At 32.2% G+C, this 16,918-nt stretch overlaps 3 protein-coding genes across 6 annotated transcripts; 1 reads left to right on the forward strand and 2 right to left on the reverse strand.

Moving 5' to 3' along the window:
• Positions 1 to 3,965: 3,965 nt before the first annotated feature.
• Positions 3,966 to 6,856, reverse strand: LOC109804051 (Leucine-rich repeat (LRR) family protein). Of its 2 annotated transcripts, none has more exons than XM_020365801.3 (7): positions 6,494 to 6,856; positions 6,186 to 6,416; positions 5,955 to 6,101; positions 5,318 to 5,460; positions 5,121 to 5,232; positions 4,345 to 4,490; positions 3,966 to 4,265 (listed from the first exon to the last, which is right to left on the reverse strand). In XM_020365801.3, exons 1-6 carry the CDS (start codon positions 6,776 to 6,778, stop codon positions 4,410 to 4,412), a joined length of 999 nt encoding a protein of 332 aa, XP_020221390.1. In that variant the 5' UTR covers positions 6,779 to 6,856; the 3' UTR covers positions 3,966 to 4,265; positions 4,345 to 4,409. The 2 variants fall into 2 exon arrangements, with proteins under 2 accessions (XP_020221390.1, XP_020221389.1); XM_020365800.3 differs by having other exon boundaries at positions 3,966 to 4,249; positions 6,494 to 6,855.
• On the forward strand, positions 6,716 to 11,216 carry LOC109804050 (Tetratricopeptide repeat (TPR)-like superfamily protein). 3 transcript variants are annotated; one of them, XR_014431790.1, is made up of 4 exons: positions 6,716 to 6,848; positions 6,954 to 8,556; positions 8,875 to 8,946; positions 9,352 to 11,216. XR_014431790.1 is itself a non-coding variant. In XM_020365799.3 (2 exons), exon 2 carries the CDS (start codon positions 7,026 to 7,028, stop codon positions 8,388 to 8,390), a length of 1,365 nt encoding a protein of 454 aa, XP_020221388.2. In that variant the 5' UTR covers positions 6,716 to 6,848; positions 6,954 to 7,025; the 3' UTR covers positions 8,391 to 8,639. The 3 variants fall into 3 exon arrangements, 1 of the variants encoding a protein (XP_020221388.2); XR_002240207.3 differs by lacking the exon at positions 9,352 to 11,216 and having other exon boundaries at positions 8,875 to 9,100; XM_020365799.3 differs by lacking the exons at positions 8,875 to 8,946; positions 9,352 to 11,216 and having other exon boundaries at positions 6,954 to 8,639.
• LOC109804346 (uncharacterized) lies at positions 10,648 to 12,465 on the reverse strand. Its single transcript, XM_020366163.3, has 2 exons — positions 11,090 to 12,465; positions 10,648 to 11,058 (listed from the first exon to the last, which is right to left on the reverse strand). The coding sequence occupies exons 1-2, from the start codon at positions 11,831 to 11,833 to the stop codon at positions 10,843 to 10,845; spliced, it is 960 nt and encodes a 319-aa protein (XP_020221752.1). The 5' UTR covers positions 11,834 to 12,465; the 3' UTR covers positions 10,648 to 10,842.
• Between the last annotated feature and the right edge of the window lie 4,453 nt (positions 12,466 to 16,918).

A 16,918-nucleotide genomic window follows, 5' to 3' on the forward strand; every position in this document is an offset into this window, starting at 1 on the left:
TCAAGTTAATGTGTTCTGAGAAAGTGTAAATTACAATTTTATTACGTCAAACTCAAAAAGTCTATTTCTCGAAATTAGTTTCATTCTCTTGTAGTACATATTTTCCTTCTTAAAATGGAGACATGGTTAATTTTCCTCTTAAAAATTTAATCTCATATTATAAATCTAAATCTTCATCTGAAAAAAGAGTAATTTTAATAGTTACTATTATTTTTTAATGAAGATATTCTTGAATTATTTCTTAACTAGTAATTTAATATGTGTATAAGGTAAACATTTATTTTATATACCATGATAATTAAAATGAAAAAAACCGTAAGAGTAACTTTAACAAAATAAAATCGCAAAACTGACTTTAGTTTTATCATACAGACACACCTTTTGAGTTATACAGAGGAACAATCAAGTGTGCACAGCCATAGAGTCAGACTTCATACTCACCATTCACTTTCGTGTTGGAATTCTATTCTATCATAAAATTAATCATGTTTAGTGTCTACATATCAATTTCATTTCTTTTTTTCATCACAAATATATATATATATATATATATATATATATATATATATATATATATATTCGAAATATAGTACTTTCAAACACTGAATATAAATAAGTTTATAATAAATGAATAATTTTGAAAATATATTGAATTATAATTAAAATTTATTATAAATATTTTTAACATATAAATCATATTTCAAATTTACTAAATAATTTATATTATAATATGATATTATTTTTACTTTTAAATATTTTTTTAAAATAATATAATTCCTCTAAAGTGAAAGGTGCACTTAAGAAGATAAAGTGTAATAATAATTGTTGATTAAAAAATCAACAAATAAAGAATTGTGATAAAATCAAATACATGTACAACAAAATTTAAAATTAACTATAATATTCATTGTTAAATTTTTTAATCGAAACAGTTATTATTATATTTTATTCTCTAAAGTGATGAGGTTTCATTTTAAAGGAGTCAAATCTTTTATAAAAAATACTGAATTCAATATAAAATAAAAAAAATATTAAAAGAGATGAGAAATTAAGCAAAATATCTGAAAATATTATTGTTGAAAAAAAAAAAATCAGTTAAAAACACTCATCAAATATTTCTTCCTAAAAATTCAGTCATAAATGTCTCACCATAATCCTAACTAGTCGTGGAGAAGCATTTGGAGCGCCTAGGACATTATCTCAGAAGGATGCAAATGGAAAGTGGGAAATGGAGAGAGCATTCCAATGTGGAAGGAGGCGTGGCTAAAGAATACAATAAGGAAAGGGTGTGCCATAGGGTTGGAAGATTGACTGAATTAACATCATCTTTGAATCGGTCAACAGAGATGCAATTTAATTTACGCATCCCCTTTATAAACCTTGAATCGGAAGATCAATGTGTTTGGAGATGGAGTAAAAATGATTGCTACACAGTACGATCAACATATCATGGGTACATTAACGAGGTGTTGAATGTTGAACACTTAAAAGTAGAGGGAGAATGAACATTGCTTTGGAAGTTGCCCATCCTGTCTAAAGTCAACATATTTCTCTAACGTCTTTGTAGGGACTGCATATCCATGAGATCAAATCTCCATGGTAGATGTGTTCACTATCCCGTAAGTTGCATGGTATGTGACAACAACATCGAAAATTCGTTGCATTTATTTATTGGCTGTAATAAAGTTCGTAGCTAATGGGCCACCAACCTCTTAGATGCTAAAATCGACACTAATGAACCAAGTGATGAGTATGAAGGATCTGCAGGTTATGTTATGCATATGCATATATAAGGGTTATATATTGTTGCTTATTGATTATTTCACATATAACTTATAATGATTTGATATTGTTCAATTTAGATTTACATTCTCATGATTTTCTTTTGGATGATCATCTAAAATGTCTCTTTTAATAGAATATGTGTATGATTTATAAAGTTTGTTATAATGATGAATTGTAGTAGGATATAGCATGTGTTTGCATTCGCGTTTGAAACGTAAAAAATCATGTTTAACTGGAAATAATGAATAATAGTTTTCACGTTAAACGTGATTTTTTACGTTTTAAACAAACACACGCGTAGCCTTTCATGCACTTGGGAAGTGGGACACTTAGACAGGCCTCTGAATTTGCTATGCTACTCTAAGCATCTGGACTAGTAGGAAGTTGGTACTATGGGAAGGTATGGAATGGAACTGCAGTGAGATAGTTTGTCTGTGGATGGACCCTGGCTAGACAACAAACGAACACACACCATCCTAAATCGAAACCCAGCAAGCAAACTCAGTGGCAACCGTCAAATGCAACCTAGACGCAACCTTCTTCAACGACAAAAACAACTATGGAATTGGTACTTTGGAACATTTTTGAAGGCAAGAACATTAAGTTGGGTTGGATAAGGTTTCTATTGAAACAGATTCACAAAGGGTAGTTTGTGACATCTTCACATATCATATGTACACGTAGAACAATATTAGCAAATTTTGTTGCCCATGGTTTGGCTAGGGCTTCGATTATCAATGCTGACCTGAAAGAATATAGCCATATTCTAGCAAGTATTCTCAATCAGATTTTATTTGAAATGAAGTAAATGACTATTTGTAAAAAAAAATCTATCAAAAGATAATTATTCTAATTTATATAGAGAAAGAAATTGAATTTCAATAATTTTTCAAAAAAAAATGACAATAATTAAATATAATGTTGTATTAGAATTCAAATTATTTATTATACATATTTATCATAAATTGTTGTTGTATAATATATATATATATATATATATATATATATATATATTCATCATATCTTATGCTAAAATACTATTTTATTATAAATTAGAATATACAATTTTTAATGTACATTTCATATACTACCATGCAACAAGTCAAAAAATTTATCAATCATGACAAATTACCATTCTTTTATACTTATATGTATATTTGCTTTCAAGTTTTCACTTTTTATTTATGTGTTTCAATATATTATCTTTTATTTTTATATTTAAAATGATTTTCAATATTTATTTTTAAAGAGATTTCAAATAATTAAAAATAACTTTATATAATAATTTAGTTGTTTATTTTAAATTTAAAACATAACATATATATTTAAAATATTTATTTATGACAACTTTAATTTATAATACAATTTGTATATTAAAAATATTCTTATTATAAATTTTAATTGTATAAAATAAGAATTTATTATAAATAATGCACGACCTAAAATATTTGTTGTATAATAACTTTAGATGAACAACAATAAAATAAAACTGTTATAAACAAAAAAAAATCTTTAGCACTAATAATTCGACCTTTGTATTCCCTATTTAAAAACCAAATTTGATCCCTAAACATAAAGTTGCTAAATTAATTTAAATATTCCAACATAAAGTTTTATTGTTAATCATATAAAAATGTTTTAAAGAAGATATTTTTCATGGTAACATGTCTTCTCACTTTTTTTTTATTTAATATCTTTTATCAATAAAAAAATTACAATAACATAGTACATATTGTTTCAACCCCTAAACTAAGGTTCATTTTCTTATTTAACATGATTAGTCTCATGTTTATAAACATCGTTTATTTTAATAATGAAGTTCATCAAATAATTGAGAATGATATATTGCCTCTATTTAATTGTGTTTTTTGTTTTATATTATGTAGAGTTACTCGACCAAAAATGCAGAACATTCTCCCACAACTATTTATCTAGCATCTTGCAAGAGAACATTCAGGAGAGTCTCCAAGAGAATTGTAGAGTTAAGTAATATGGATGTTAAGGATGATAAATATTAACTTGTTAAGAAATCAGTAAAACAAATTTCAATGAACCTCTAAACATTTATCAACCCATCCATTTTAGATGACTTGCATTTTATGACTTTCAATTCAAATATCCATTAATCTACAACAAATTCTAATAACCATCCAGCGGAAGAATATTCGGGAAGGAAAGTCTTGCAAGAATTGTAGAGCTATCTTATATGGAAGTTATAGGCAGTAAACTACACCCTCCGTATACCACAAATGAAAATATAATTAACCCGGTAAAGCGTTACAGTACCTCTCAAAAATTAGTTGCCAAAAAAAAAACGACATAAGATATGCAAAGCAAGGAAAATATAGCAAGCATATTCATTGGTCAGGTTACTAATGATCAGACCCCAATATCGTGCAATGGTTGATAAACATACTCTTCATTAGCTGAATGGAGCCAAATCATCAATCTTTCAAACCAGAATCTGCAAGTATGATAGGCTTCACAGAAATTAATGAAAATGCAATCTATAACATAGCTACCAAGAATGAAGCATACAGAGAACAAAATAAAACTTACCAATGAATTTGTAAAGACAAAGCTTCAAGGCAACTGTTTTTAAGAAGGCTGAAGCCAAAAAACTTCTAAGAAAATACATGAGAATCAATCTGTTGGATGTTGGGGAAGATTTCCCTCAGGGTTGCAGTATAGTTGGGTGTCTTGGCCTGCAAGAAACAAACAGTATCAGTTTCCAATGAAATACATGGTACAACTTAGATATCCTAAAGAAGAAACATCAGACAATGAATAACATGGAGTATATATATATAAATATCAAAGGAAATTTCTTCCTAGAAACCAATTAAATTCAAAAATAAAAATTAACAGTCCAACAAAAAAATGACACTTTTACAAAGACTTCATTTACTTCTCAGGTCAAAGCCACAAATGGAATAGAGAAGAAATGTTACATTGAATTGTGTAAAACTACGGTCACACGAATAATCTGTGCTATAAAAATGTGTTCCTTGTTCATAATGGTAATGGGCGCTAATATTATTATTATTTTTTTGTCTAAATCACATGTATTCTCCACTGGAAGTAAAATCCTATTCGAGCCAGGTAGGACCACCTGAGCAGCAAAGGTCACTTAATGGGCGCTAATTTGCTCTAATTGAAACTACATGTTGTACAACAAATTCTCTAACAATATTATATGATAGTTGAAACTAGTGAAAAAGGCACTAAAAAAGAAATAGCACTCACAGTATATTACAAACAACAACATATAGTCCAATAGTCAAGTAGTTAAGGATAAAAAAAATGTAAGGCTATAATAATAAATATAACCGTACACATGGGTTATTTTCTAGGTAGATGGTGGTAAGCTTTTCTCTCGAACCAACAGCCTCCGCAGTTCCTTCGAGTGATGCTATTTGGTTGTCATTAAGCCACAAATCTTCCAATCTGCAACAAAATAAATGAGACAATGAATTTATCAATGTAAGACAATACAAAATTATCCGTCAGACTTGAAACTGAGTAGACATACTGTGTAAGGTTCACAATGTCATCCACCGAAGTTAACTTATTTGACGATACATCCAAAATCCGGAGATTGATTAATGAAGACAACCCTTCCATTTTTGTAATACCATTATGGCTTATGTATAGTTCTTCTAGAGCTATGCAACCCTGTAGCCCAAAAAGAGCAAAAATAAATTATCAACCATCAATCAAATCAATAGGAAAAAAAAAGGTTAAACTATTCACTTAGTCCCTGATATACGTAGAAAGCTAAGCTTGGTGTCTGTCAAGAAGTCAAGAACACCATAGAAAATATTTTGATGCTATTAAACTTTTGAAATTACTTTCTATGCAATGTCATGGTAAATTTTTTTAGAAATTAAAGTAGATATATAAAAGTCAACAATATAAACATTTTTGGTCCATGTTTTAAAAACATTTAATCTTAGTACACAAATCTAGGATTTGATCCTGGACAACTTGATTAAGAAACACAAGTCACTACCCGACAACCAGTGTTGGTAACTAACACATTAAATTGGAACAACTATAGTGCCCAAATGAACAGTTTAACTTTAACCCAAAAAAAAACCATCCCATTCATCAGCATGTCCAAATATATGGATTCAAATTGAGTGCAACCCCGTTGGCAGAGGGCATACCTCAAATCCTGTCATTGAAGTGAGACGATTGCTCTGCAAACTAATTTTTTTGATGCACTTGAGACCACACAGATTCACAACTTTAATTCGATTACGCCCGAGCCACAGCTCCTGCAAATTCGTGAGAGTCTGCAAATTCTCCATCACCTAAATCACACATGACGAAAGCATCAAAACACTGCATGAAAATAACAAACCACACCGTCAATTAACGCCGTAACACTAGCCAACCCGCAATTTATTGGAGCCGAGTTCAAGAATCTGCAGCTGATGGAAGTGCTCGATCTCCTCAATCTTGGTGACTTCATTTTTGGACACGTAGAGCTCCTTGAGGATTTCAGAGACCCTGCACAAGCCATGCAGCGAACTAATCTCGTTGAACGAAACATCGAAAACCAGAAGCTTCTCGAATATGCTGACGTCAGGGATGTTCTTTAATTGATTATCCCGCAGCACGAGCTCCTGTACAGAAAACAAAAAACGAGTTTTCAGCAATTCGTTAGCATCCATCCAAACAGAACGGTAATAAACGAGAGTACCTCGAGAGCGGAGATGGCGTTCCAGGACGAGAGAGGCTGAACGGCGGCGTCGGTGATTAGGTTCTGACGAAGCGAAAGCTTCTTCAGATGGGAGAGGTTCCCTATGCGCGGGTCCAGCGTGGACAAGCGATTCGCGGTGAGGTCCAACTCGGTGAGAGTCGGTGGCAACTCGACCGAGTCTAGGTCATGGAGCTGGTAACTCGTGAGATCCAGAAGCGTCGATGAAGAATCGTCCTCGTCCTGATCCGCAACCGTTTTTGATTCCGTTCCCTCCTCCTCCTCCATCTTCCAACTTACGATTTCACTTTCCGCTTCAACCAAATAACTCACATTGCAGGCCCTGCAATCTAACTAGGTAACTCCAAATCCAATTCTCTGTTATTTTATTTATTAAATTATAAATTTCATTTCGGGCCATTTGGGCCCAGGCCCGTTAACTTTTTAATTGGTCCACATACAGGCCCGTTCTTCTTTCGCGCTTATCGTTCGTTATTGGAGCATGTAGATGTAGCAGTAGCACGGTACTATTATTATGTCTATGCGGAGATTGTTGCAACTTCGATTCCTCACTCGTCGTCGTTTCTGTACCCAAAACTCTGCGTTTCGGTCTGCTCTAGATTATTCTGGAAACGATCTGGTAGCTACGCATTTGTGTAATTGCGCTACAGTGCGAGAGCTAAACCGAGTGTATGGTCACGTTTTAAGGACGCATTTTTTGATATCCAATCCGGCGCCGTTTAACTGGAACAATATTATAAGATCCTACACGAGGCTAGAGGCTCCACGCGATGCACTTCGGATCCATGTTTTCATGTTGCGGAATGGGGTTTTGCCCGATTGTTACACCCTTCCCATTGTTCTCAAGGCCGTGTGCCAGGTTTTTGATGTTAAGCTTGGGAAACAGCTTCATTCCGTTGGTATCAAGATTGGACTGCAGTGTAATGAGTACTGTGAAACGGGTTTTATAAGCTTGTATTTCAAAGCTGGCGAATTTGGAAGTGCGCGTATGGTGTTTGACGAAAATCCTGACCCGAAGTTGGGTTCTTGGAATGCTGTAATAGGTGGGTTTTCCCAGGCTGGTCTCGCCAGGGATGCGATTCGTGTCTTTATCGATATGAGGAGGCGTGGATTTATGCCGGATGGTGTTACCATAGTTAGCATCACTTCGGCTTGTGGAAACATTGGTGATCTCAACCTGGCTCTACAGTTGCATAGTAAATGTGTTTTCCATGCTAGAGGTTCTGAGAGGACTGACATTTTGATGTTGAATTCGCTGATTGATATGTATGGCAAGTGTGGGAGGATGGACCTGGCTTACAAGGTTTTCGCAACGATGGAGGAACGGAATGTGTCATCGTGGACGTCGATGATTGTGGGGTATGGGATGCATGGACATATAAATGAAGCGCTTGAGTGCTTCTGGCGGATGAGGGAGGCTGGGGTGAGGCCGAATTATGTGACTTTTATTGGAGTGCTTAGTGCTTGTGTGCATGGAGGGGCAGTTCAAGAAGGGAGATTTTATTTTGATATGATGAAGAATGTTTATGGCATAACGCCCCAATTGCAGCATTATGGATGCATGGTGGACCTTCTCGGTCGAGCAGGATTGCTTGAAGAGGCCAGAAGAATGGTGGAGGAAATGCCCATGAAGCCAAATTCGGTGGTCTGGGGGTGTTTGATGGGTGCTTGTGAAAAATATGCAAGTGTGGACATGGCGGAGTGGGTAGCTAAGCATTTGCAAGAATTGGAACCTTGGAATGATGGTGTTTACGTGGTGTTGTCGAATATCTATGCCAATAGAGGCTTGTGGAAGGAGGTGGAGAGAATAAGATCGGTAATGAAAGAAGGAAGACTTGCTAAGGTTCCTGCTTATAGCCTGACAACAAATTCCAATTGAAGATTCTACAATAATTTATTTTATCATTGGGGATTTTACAATCATTTATAGTTCTGCTTGTGTCGATTTTACTTGAAAACTGAAATGTTGTTTTTCAGTAATATATACTCCATGAGCAGATGTTTCCATTAGTGGGCTAGTTGGCGAGAGGATGACCAAAGTTTAGGTATGGATAGCTTACTAGAAAGTAGGGAAAGTTTTATCTGTAAACTCTGTTGTTAATTACAGTATATATTATTTTTAATTCAAGATTTCAAGGGGGTAAGAATAAAATCTAGTAATTGTAACTGAGGATTGAGAATCTTATTCGTGTGTGATATTTGCATACATATACCACATTCAGGCATAAGCAATGATTTTTGAATATTCCATTTTTTCAAACACCTAATTATTAATGATCATTGTTTTTTCCTATCTTTCTCTTCTTATCACACTATATCACTTTTAATTCATATGTTTTTCTCTTTATTATCTTTCTTGCTAGGTGTCAAATTACATTTTGGGAGTTTAAGGCCCATTTTTGTTCGGACATGACACATAAGACGTAGCGATCACGGTAGTACTTTTTCTCTGTAAAATGAATCAGGAGTCAAATCTACTATATGATAAATATAGCTGGAATGAGGAATGCTATGTCCGAATTAGTATTTCGAACCATTCAATCATTTATATCTGTAAAATATTTTAAATAAAATATTTTTTAAATTTTATTATTCTTAAGTTTTAAGCATTCGAAGGATTTTTCGTCCAAAACTTTTCGGAGGGTGTATCATTTCTGAGCTGGAATTGGATGTCTCTTCTTTGTCATTTTCTTTTTAGTTTTCTTCGATGTACCTACTGCTTGGCTCACAATCTTGGTAGGCTTGTTAAATTTACAAGTGATACTTGTCTGTTTTTGGAGCGCTGAATTTTATTTTCTTAATCTCAATTTTTTTATTTTTTTATTTGGACAATATTTTAGGAGTTCTAACTTCTATGACCTGAGGAGAGAAAATTGTAATAGAAAAAATCATGAGACCACCGTTATAAATTGTTGATCCATAGGAGAGACCATCATCTGCTATTGCTTATGCATGCGTGGTCCTGGCGCTTTTGCATCAGAGCTCATAATCTGGTACGTGGACTCCACATCTGCACCAACTGGTGTTCATGAGCCTAATAAGAAATTTACAAGGTCCCAGATCAGTCCTGATTTTTTTCATTGGTAATTTGTACATTTATTTTTCTCTCTTTTTTTCATTACATTTCTCATTATAGCTATCACATTTTCCTTTTTTCTCTCTTCCCAATTCTCTCTCTTTACCCTCATGACTATATACACGGATGTATCCGGGTGTTGAACAAACATTTTTGCATGTAATAATAGCATAACGGGTTATCGATCTCCTTTTAGAGAATCCCAATCAATGTAGTGCTCTATCTAACTAACGACTGGCAACTGTTGGGTAGGTGTGGGCGTGTAGCTCTGCCAAATTTTGAGCTGAATGCAATTAAAGTGCTCTCTTTTTATGTTCTTTTTCTCAGCTTTTTGAATTATTAAGGATTAAGTACAGACTACAGCCAAGCCAACCACGCATTGCAACTTCCAAATGTGATTCTCATTATGAAGTACGTCGTTCAGACAAAAAAAAAAAAAAAGGTAAGATTTAGGAACAAAGCATCACCTGTTACCTCAAAGTAAAGTTGTTTTTTTTTAATCGATAAATGTTATATTAGTGGGAGATTCGAACCATTGGTGTTATTCGAACCAGTACCATCGATCATAGCGTTAGCATATCTGATTTTGATCTATTCTTGGTTTTATTTTTTATCACGGTTGGTGTTTGGTTTTATTTGTTATCACGGTTGGTGTTGTAGCTGCGAACCAATTTATAGGACTTACCATTAACAATCATCTAATAACATTGACATGCCAATGCTGAATTGTCTTGTTGTTTTCTGTCTGAGGTACTCTCCATATATATCTAAAATCTACTTCTACGTAACGATTAAACTAATAGGAATCGAGTACACCTACGTAGAGAAACAAAACTGCCAAAACGTGTTTTCTCCATTCATAATATTAGAAATCTTGGGACCAGAACACCTTGTCACGGGATTTGCAATGAGGGTTAAGCTGCTTAAAGAAAGCTGAAAAAGTGTCATTCACAAATCACAACAATTACAATGATCTTAACCTATACAGGTTTTCAAATCCAAGAAAAAGAAAGCTGGATAGCTAAGCGAAACCTGGAACAATATGTGCAGCTAGTGACTCTTCAAGGAAAAGATCTGCAACGTTACATTCTCTATGTTTAATTACATCATACATAGTCATGAATTAAAGAAAAAAGACATCCTCTATAGCCTAGGAGCTTACTCCTTTTAGCTCTGTCAATTCTTTTTGTAATGAAATCTGGCATGTATGAACTCGTGTTTACAATGATGAAAAACATAATGTTATAAAACCAAACTACCTATCTTCACCAATTTCTGGATTGTGTTTGATGCCTAAAGTATCAACACGAGTAATACTTCCTGTATTGACTTCTTCAACAGCATCGTTCTTTGATGCTTCCAAATTCACTTCAACAGTGTTATCTTCTGCAGATGTGACTTCATAAATGTTTGTTTGAAGCCACCTTCCTTTAGCAACATTTGAAATGTTTTCTTCAAGCAGGATGTGTGCCTGGCCAAACACTATTTCAGTATTATAAAACATCAGGTGGGACACCATTTTCATCATGAAAGCTTTGGAGCCCATCTATTTCCTCTCTCACTGCAGCATCTATGGCATTCTCCACCACATTTTTCTGCACCCGGGTTTCCTTTTCTCTAATTCTGTGCGCTTCATCCCCATCATTCTCCTTTTCTGAGAAATCTGATATAGCATTCATTCTAAACTGCACATCATTTAGTTGTTCCCTGTGTTGTACTTCTTTTTCTTTGTCATTACGTACAGAATCATTTGTTATTGGTCTCTTTGGGTATTTCTCATTGCCATGCTCTTTGTGACCTAGCTCCCTTGATTCTATACCAACCTTTCCAGATTTTGTCTTGGACGACTCTTTGTCTTTCTTTTCGGCTGATACCTCAGGTTGACTTTCAGGTTCAAGATCCACTTCTTTTCCCTCTCTTCTGCTGAATTTCTCATTGATATGTCCAAACACTTCTTCAGCCTTATCTTCCTTGGCTTGTTCAGAATCTACATTTCCTGAGTCAGGAAAAGCTATTTCAACTAACCGTGATGAGGTTCCCTTACGCCCCAGCAGTATAGCTTCATAATCATATCCTCCGTAAAGCTTGGTTTGCTCGTTATAGTTCTCTGTATCATTATTTCTTGATATCTTGATTTGATATAACAGCCAAGCACCAACAGCCAAAACTAGTATCACCTTCAATGCCTGCTTTATGTTGGCTCCTTTTGGTCTCTGGGCCCTTCCACCAAAAGATTGATGCTCCATTCTTCTGCATATGATTCGGAATCTTTGTCAATGCACAAAATAAATATTCGGAGGATTCTTGAAGATGTTCAATTGGACATGTTAGCAAGTTGATTCTTGCATTAATTCCAGAAATGTTAACTTACTACTAAATCTTGAAAACTAGCAAGAGAGGATAAACAAATCCAACAATTACAGAAACAAGTCCAACTACTAACAAACATTAGAGAAATAATTAGTTAAAAACAAGTCCAATTACAGAAAGAAAACAGAAGCATGTACAAGCACCACCAAAACTAGTCTACTAATAATGACTCGAGATAGAATCCAAGGTATTTTGCCAATTGATTGTCATAAAATCCCTGTTCGTTACATTTTGGTTTCAGCCAAAGTCGTCAAATCCAACCACCTCTTGTTAAGAACCAAAAAGTCAAACAAAAAAATGTACACCCAATTCATTCAAACAAAGGGGAGGGGAAGTATTTCTTCCATGGTAGATGCTATTAGAATCGCAAACCAGGTCAATTATCAAGGCAATATCTACATTATGGACAATTCCTAGTCCAAAAAATGATGCCCAGCAACACTTCTTGACAATCCATTCCAAAAAACAAGTTTGGCCATGATGATTGATGCAAAAAGAAAAGAAAGAGAAGAAGAAAAAGATTAACCAAGATTCTTGAGACACAGAAAAATGTGAAGTACCTTTTGTCTTGTTTTCTTAAGGGAGCAAGTGATCTTATTGTTTGTTCTGAAGGGTTGTTGTTGCTGAGTCTTTTTAAATTGTAGTTCCAACAAGGTGATCAAAATTAATACTGTGGAAGTGGAAGTGGAAGTACAGAAGGGTCGTTGAGTTGAGAATGCCCAAAAGTAGCAGTTACTTTTTGTCATCATCTCTAAAATGACCCTGGGACTGTCCAACACGCAACAAGTGAAGGTCAAAGGGAATCATTATTTGGGGCAAATTTGAGAATTCAAATGACTTAGCCTTCAAACGCCGGCATTTTATGCCTCGGAACAAGCCACTGTTGAGAAGGGCTTTCTCAATGAAGATTAGGTACCAAATTCCTATTTTGGTCTTTAAAATTGTGAGTATTGGTCAACGTAATTCACGAGCTTCTTAAATTCTAATTTTATAAAAATATTTAATTTAGTTTTTTTTTTCTTCCATTGATATAAAAGATTAAAGTGAAATACTTTTCTTACAAAATCAAAAATATAAAAAGAATATTTAAAAAAGACAAAAAATTCAAATAATTAATACTTAGGATCTAATCAAGTAAAGTTCTCTAAGTTGCTTTTTTACCATTGTGGATCAATTTTTGAAATTATTTACTAAAATGGACTATTTCTAAAAAATTATTCCTTCGGAGTTGTGTACGGGTGGTGTCACTATGATTAAAGCAACACCTTTTTTACATCATTTTTATTTTTTAAAAATATAATCGATTTGTTTAAAAATGATATCTTAAAGTTTTCAAAAACATATCTTAAATTTTTTTTTAAAATGGAAAAGATTTAACATTTATTGCTATGGTGAATGAAAAATTTATTTTTAATTAATTTATAACAAATTTATTTAAAAATATACAACCAAAATTTTAATTTATTTAAAAAATTATGATAAATAAAGATAACTTAATTACAAAAAGTATAAAATATATGTTTAAAAATATACCTTAAATTTTAAAAAAAATAACATATATTTTTTAGTTTGTTTAAAAAGTATAGCGACCTTATATAGTCTTTTTTAAATAAATTTATGACAGATTTATTTAAAAATAACATCCAAATTTTCTATTTATTTAAAAAAAACTGATAAATAAATATAATATATTAAAAATGGTAAAGAAAATATTCAAGATTTGCTTAATAAATATACCTAAAACTTTTTAAAGAATTATATCACTTTAATTTTTAAAAAAATATAAAAGATTTTCAAAAGAATAAATTAGACAGATTTGTTTTTAAAAAATTTGGTCAATAGCGACTACTTTTATAAAAAAAAAAATAGAAAAATAAAGATAGCTTAATAAATATTTAAATTTTCAAAGTCCATGTTGTTAATAGCAACATAATAAAAATTAAAATTGAAAATTGAAAAAATTTGGATCGCTAGAAGTTATAACGATATTTTCTTTTTCATGCGATCCCAACCCTACACGCGACGTTAATTTAAAAATAGTTGAAACCAATAATGATTTAATTGGTGTCATTATTAATTTGAACGATTTTCAAATAGAGTCACATAAAATTTTGGCGTCATATTTATTGAAAAAAATTATAAAAAAATTTATTTACACGTAACACAGACGTCTTTATAGTTCATAGTAACACCACCCATATATAACTCAAAACAACCTTGTTTTGGTAATATATTTTTAAAACTTATTCACAATGGTCAAAAAGCCTCCATAAGCTTATATATGAATCATTTTGTATAATTTTTTTATTAATTTCTTCAAAATGTTATTTTTAATTCATACATAAACTAATTATAAATTATAAAAAAAATTATCTTAATTTTTCTGTCCATTCTTCTCACTTATAAATGTTTTTTCTGTCCAGGTGTTGTGTTGTATGAGCATGTCACACTTTGTGTTGAACTCTCTCATTTCTTTCTCATCTAAACATGAGCTTCTGTGCAACCACTCTTGAAGGCCATGTTGGTTCGGAGGCAGGTGCTGAGTGGGTTGTGTTGCTCTTCAACTCTTGTTTGTCCCAAAGCATGTGTGTGGTGTGTCCTTCAGAACACAAAAAAGAACAGTGACCATCGAACTGAATAGTGAGCCTAAACACAACACGTGCAACTTTTTTAAAATATTGTATTCCGTTATCATTTTTTTAAAATTGTAGCCTTTCATTTTTCAATCTATAAATTTGATGGCCATGTTAGTTTTCTACGCTGGGGGATATGGGCATTGGGCAGGTCTCCCACACTGGTCACCGTCTCATATATATTATATTTAAGTCTTTATAAGAGTACAAGTGAATATAAGTTATCAAGGAAATATAATCGACCCAACTCAAACTAAGAAATCAATTACAATTTAGATTGAAAAGTTTAATTAGTTTGACTTAAGTTCACTTCAACCAAAACTAATTTGAGTCTAAAAGTTTTAAACTTTTAACATTTGGCCTATTATAAAACATACTAGTGGGAGGAGGAAGGGGTTGGGAAAGACGTTGCGAGAGAAGCAAGCTTGATGTGGACGATGATGAAGGAGAAAGAAAATGTAAATGAAAGGACATAATTGTAAATTTATTTCAAAAAATTTCAATCATCCAATTTAAAATAATAGTTTTATAATTTATAATAATTAGAAATAGGTAAACCATTTGAGATGATACTTTTGAATGTCAATAAATATATCAAATATCATTCCCCATTTAATCCATTTAGTGAGTCCTATTGCTAAATTAGTGAGAACTTAAAATCAGCGGATAAAATAGTTTAAACATGTTATAAATACACACAAATATAAGTTATAAAACACTTGTGAGCATGGCAATAATCCCAAGGTCTTTCCATGTATATTTTTCTTTTTTCTTTGGCCTCCACCCTTGCTCAATTCACACGCACCACTCGGGAAACTCACTACATGTATCAACATGTTTTTAGTGTTAAAAGCCCACTCCAAAAAATAAGTCATTCTGAGGTGTATCATCCCCAAAATCAAAACAAAAAAAAGTATTAATAGGAGTGTCTTGCTACACTAGTTTTATGATTTCTTTGCAATCATTTGGGATTTTGCTGACTGCATGTTTGGGTTTCAATGCAAACGTGAATTTTCACGTTTAGTTGAAGTAAAAAAATTTTGCTTCCACATAAAATTCATCTTCAACGTGAAGAGATTGTAAAATCAAGTTTGAAAATTCAATTCAAACATGCACCAAGTGTCGAGGAAGTGATGGCCTGATGGGTCTGAACAAGATTAGTGAAGAGAAAATCCATGAGGCCCACAAATGGTATAAATTGAACCCCCGTCCCTTTCACTTTCCACTCACACAAAGCACCTTAAAAAAGAAAGAAGGAAGAGAAGAATAAAATTTCATGTTTCATATTATTAACATTTCGCTCAAACTAAAGTTTCACCATCTCATATTCTTTCGTCACCTACCTCTGCCTAGTCCCCACTCTCAAAACCTTAATTTCCCTTTTTTTTGTCAATCTCTCCCACCCACTCTCCCATATTAAAAAAAAAAGTTACTCAGAATATAAATTCTAGAAAGAAAAAAAAAGACACGAAAGAGAAAAAAAATTGGTTTTCTATTAATTTTTTAATTTAAATGAAATGACGACATAACTAATTGTTTAAATTTTTTTAGAAGACAAATTTACTTTGTCAATACATATATATTAAGCTCAAAAAGTATTAAAAAAAATATTGAGACCTATCATTTACATTTATATTTTTCAATTGATAATAATATATATTAGAATAAAATAATAAATAACTTAATATTATTTACCATCTAAGATATAAAAAATTTATATATATAAGGTTCATTCTATAACCCATTTTCTCATCCTTTTTTTTGCCTATTTACATAATTCTTTTCTAATTTAGTAGGACGAAAATTACTAAATAAAATGTTCACAATATAATTTTCAGCTCAATATGTAATATTAATTAAAATGTATTGAGAGTCAAAAAAATTATGTAGATCTAGGATTATATTTAATAAGTTAAATTTTCATTTTATGGTTTTCAAAAAATTTATATTTACAATAAAATGGAATCAAAATAATATATTAAAATTATTTTAATAACGTTTCTCTGTTAATAAAAAATTTAAAAATATTTTAAAGTGAATCCAACATACAAGTATTTAAATTAGAATAATTACTTAAATTATTTAAAGTATTGAAAAAGTGAATTATGAGTTATCCATTCGGAATTGCCTTGCTTTTCTTCTCTCCCAATTTATTATTATTATTATTATTATATAATTGATTCTTTATTTTTCTATACACAATTTTTTTAGACTGTTTTATTTTTATAAATTATAAGCATCCCTAACTCACTCCAAATCTTCTTTTTGAATTGCTTACTCTATTAAAGGGGTGTGCAATGCTTCTTTTAGACAAGTATTTTATAAAGT

Source organism: Cajanus cajan, chromosome 2, assembly GCF_000230855.2.
Source record: "Cajanus cajan strain Asha chromosome 2, NIPB_CcT2T_4, whole genome shotgun sequence".
Classification (NCBI taxonomy): Eukaryota; Viridiplantae; Streptophyta; class Magnoliopsida; order Fabales; family Fabaceae; genus Cajanus; species Cajanus cajan.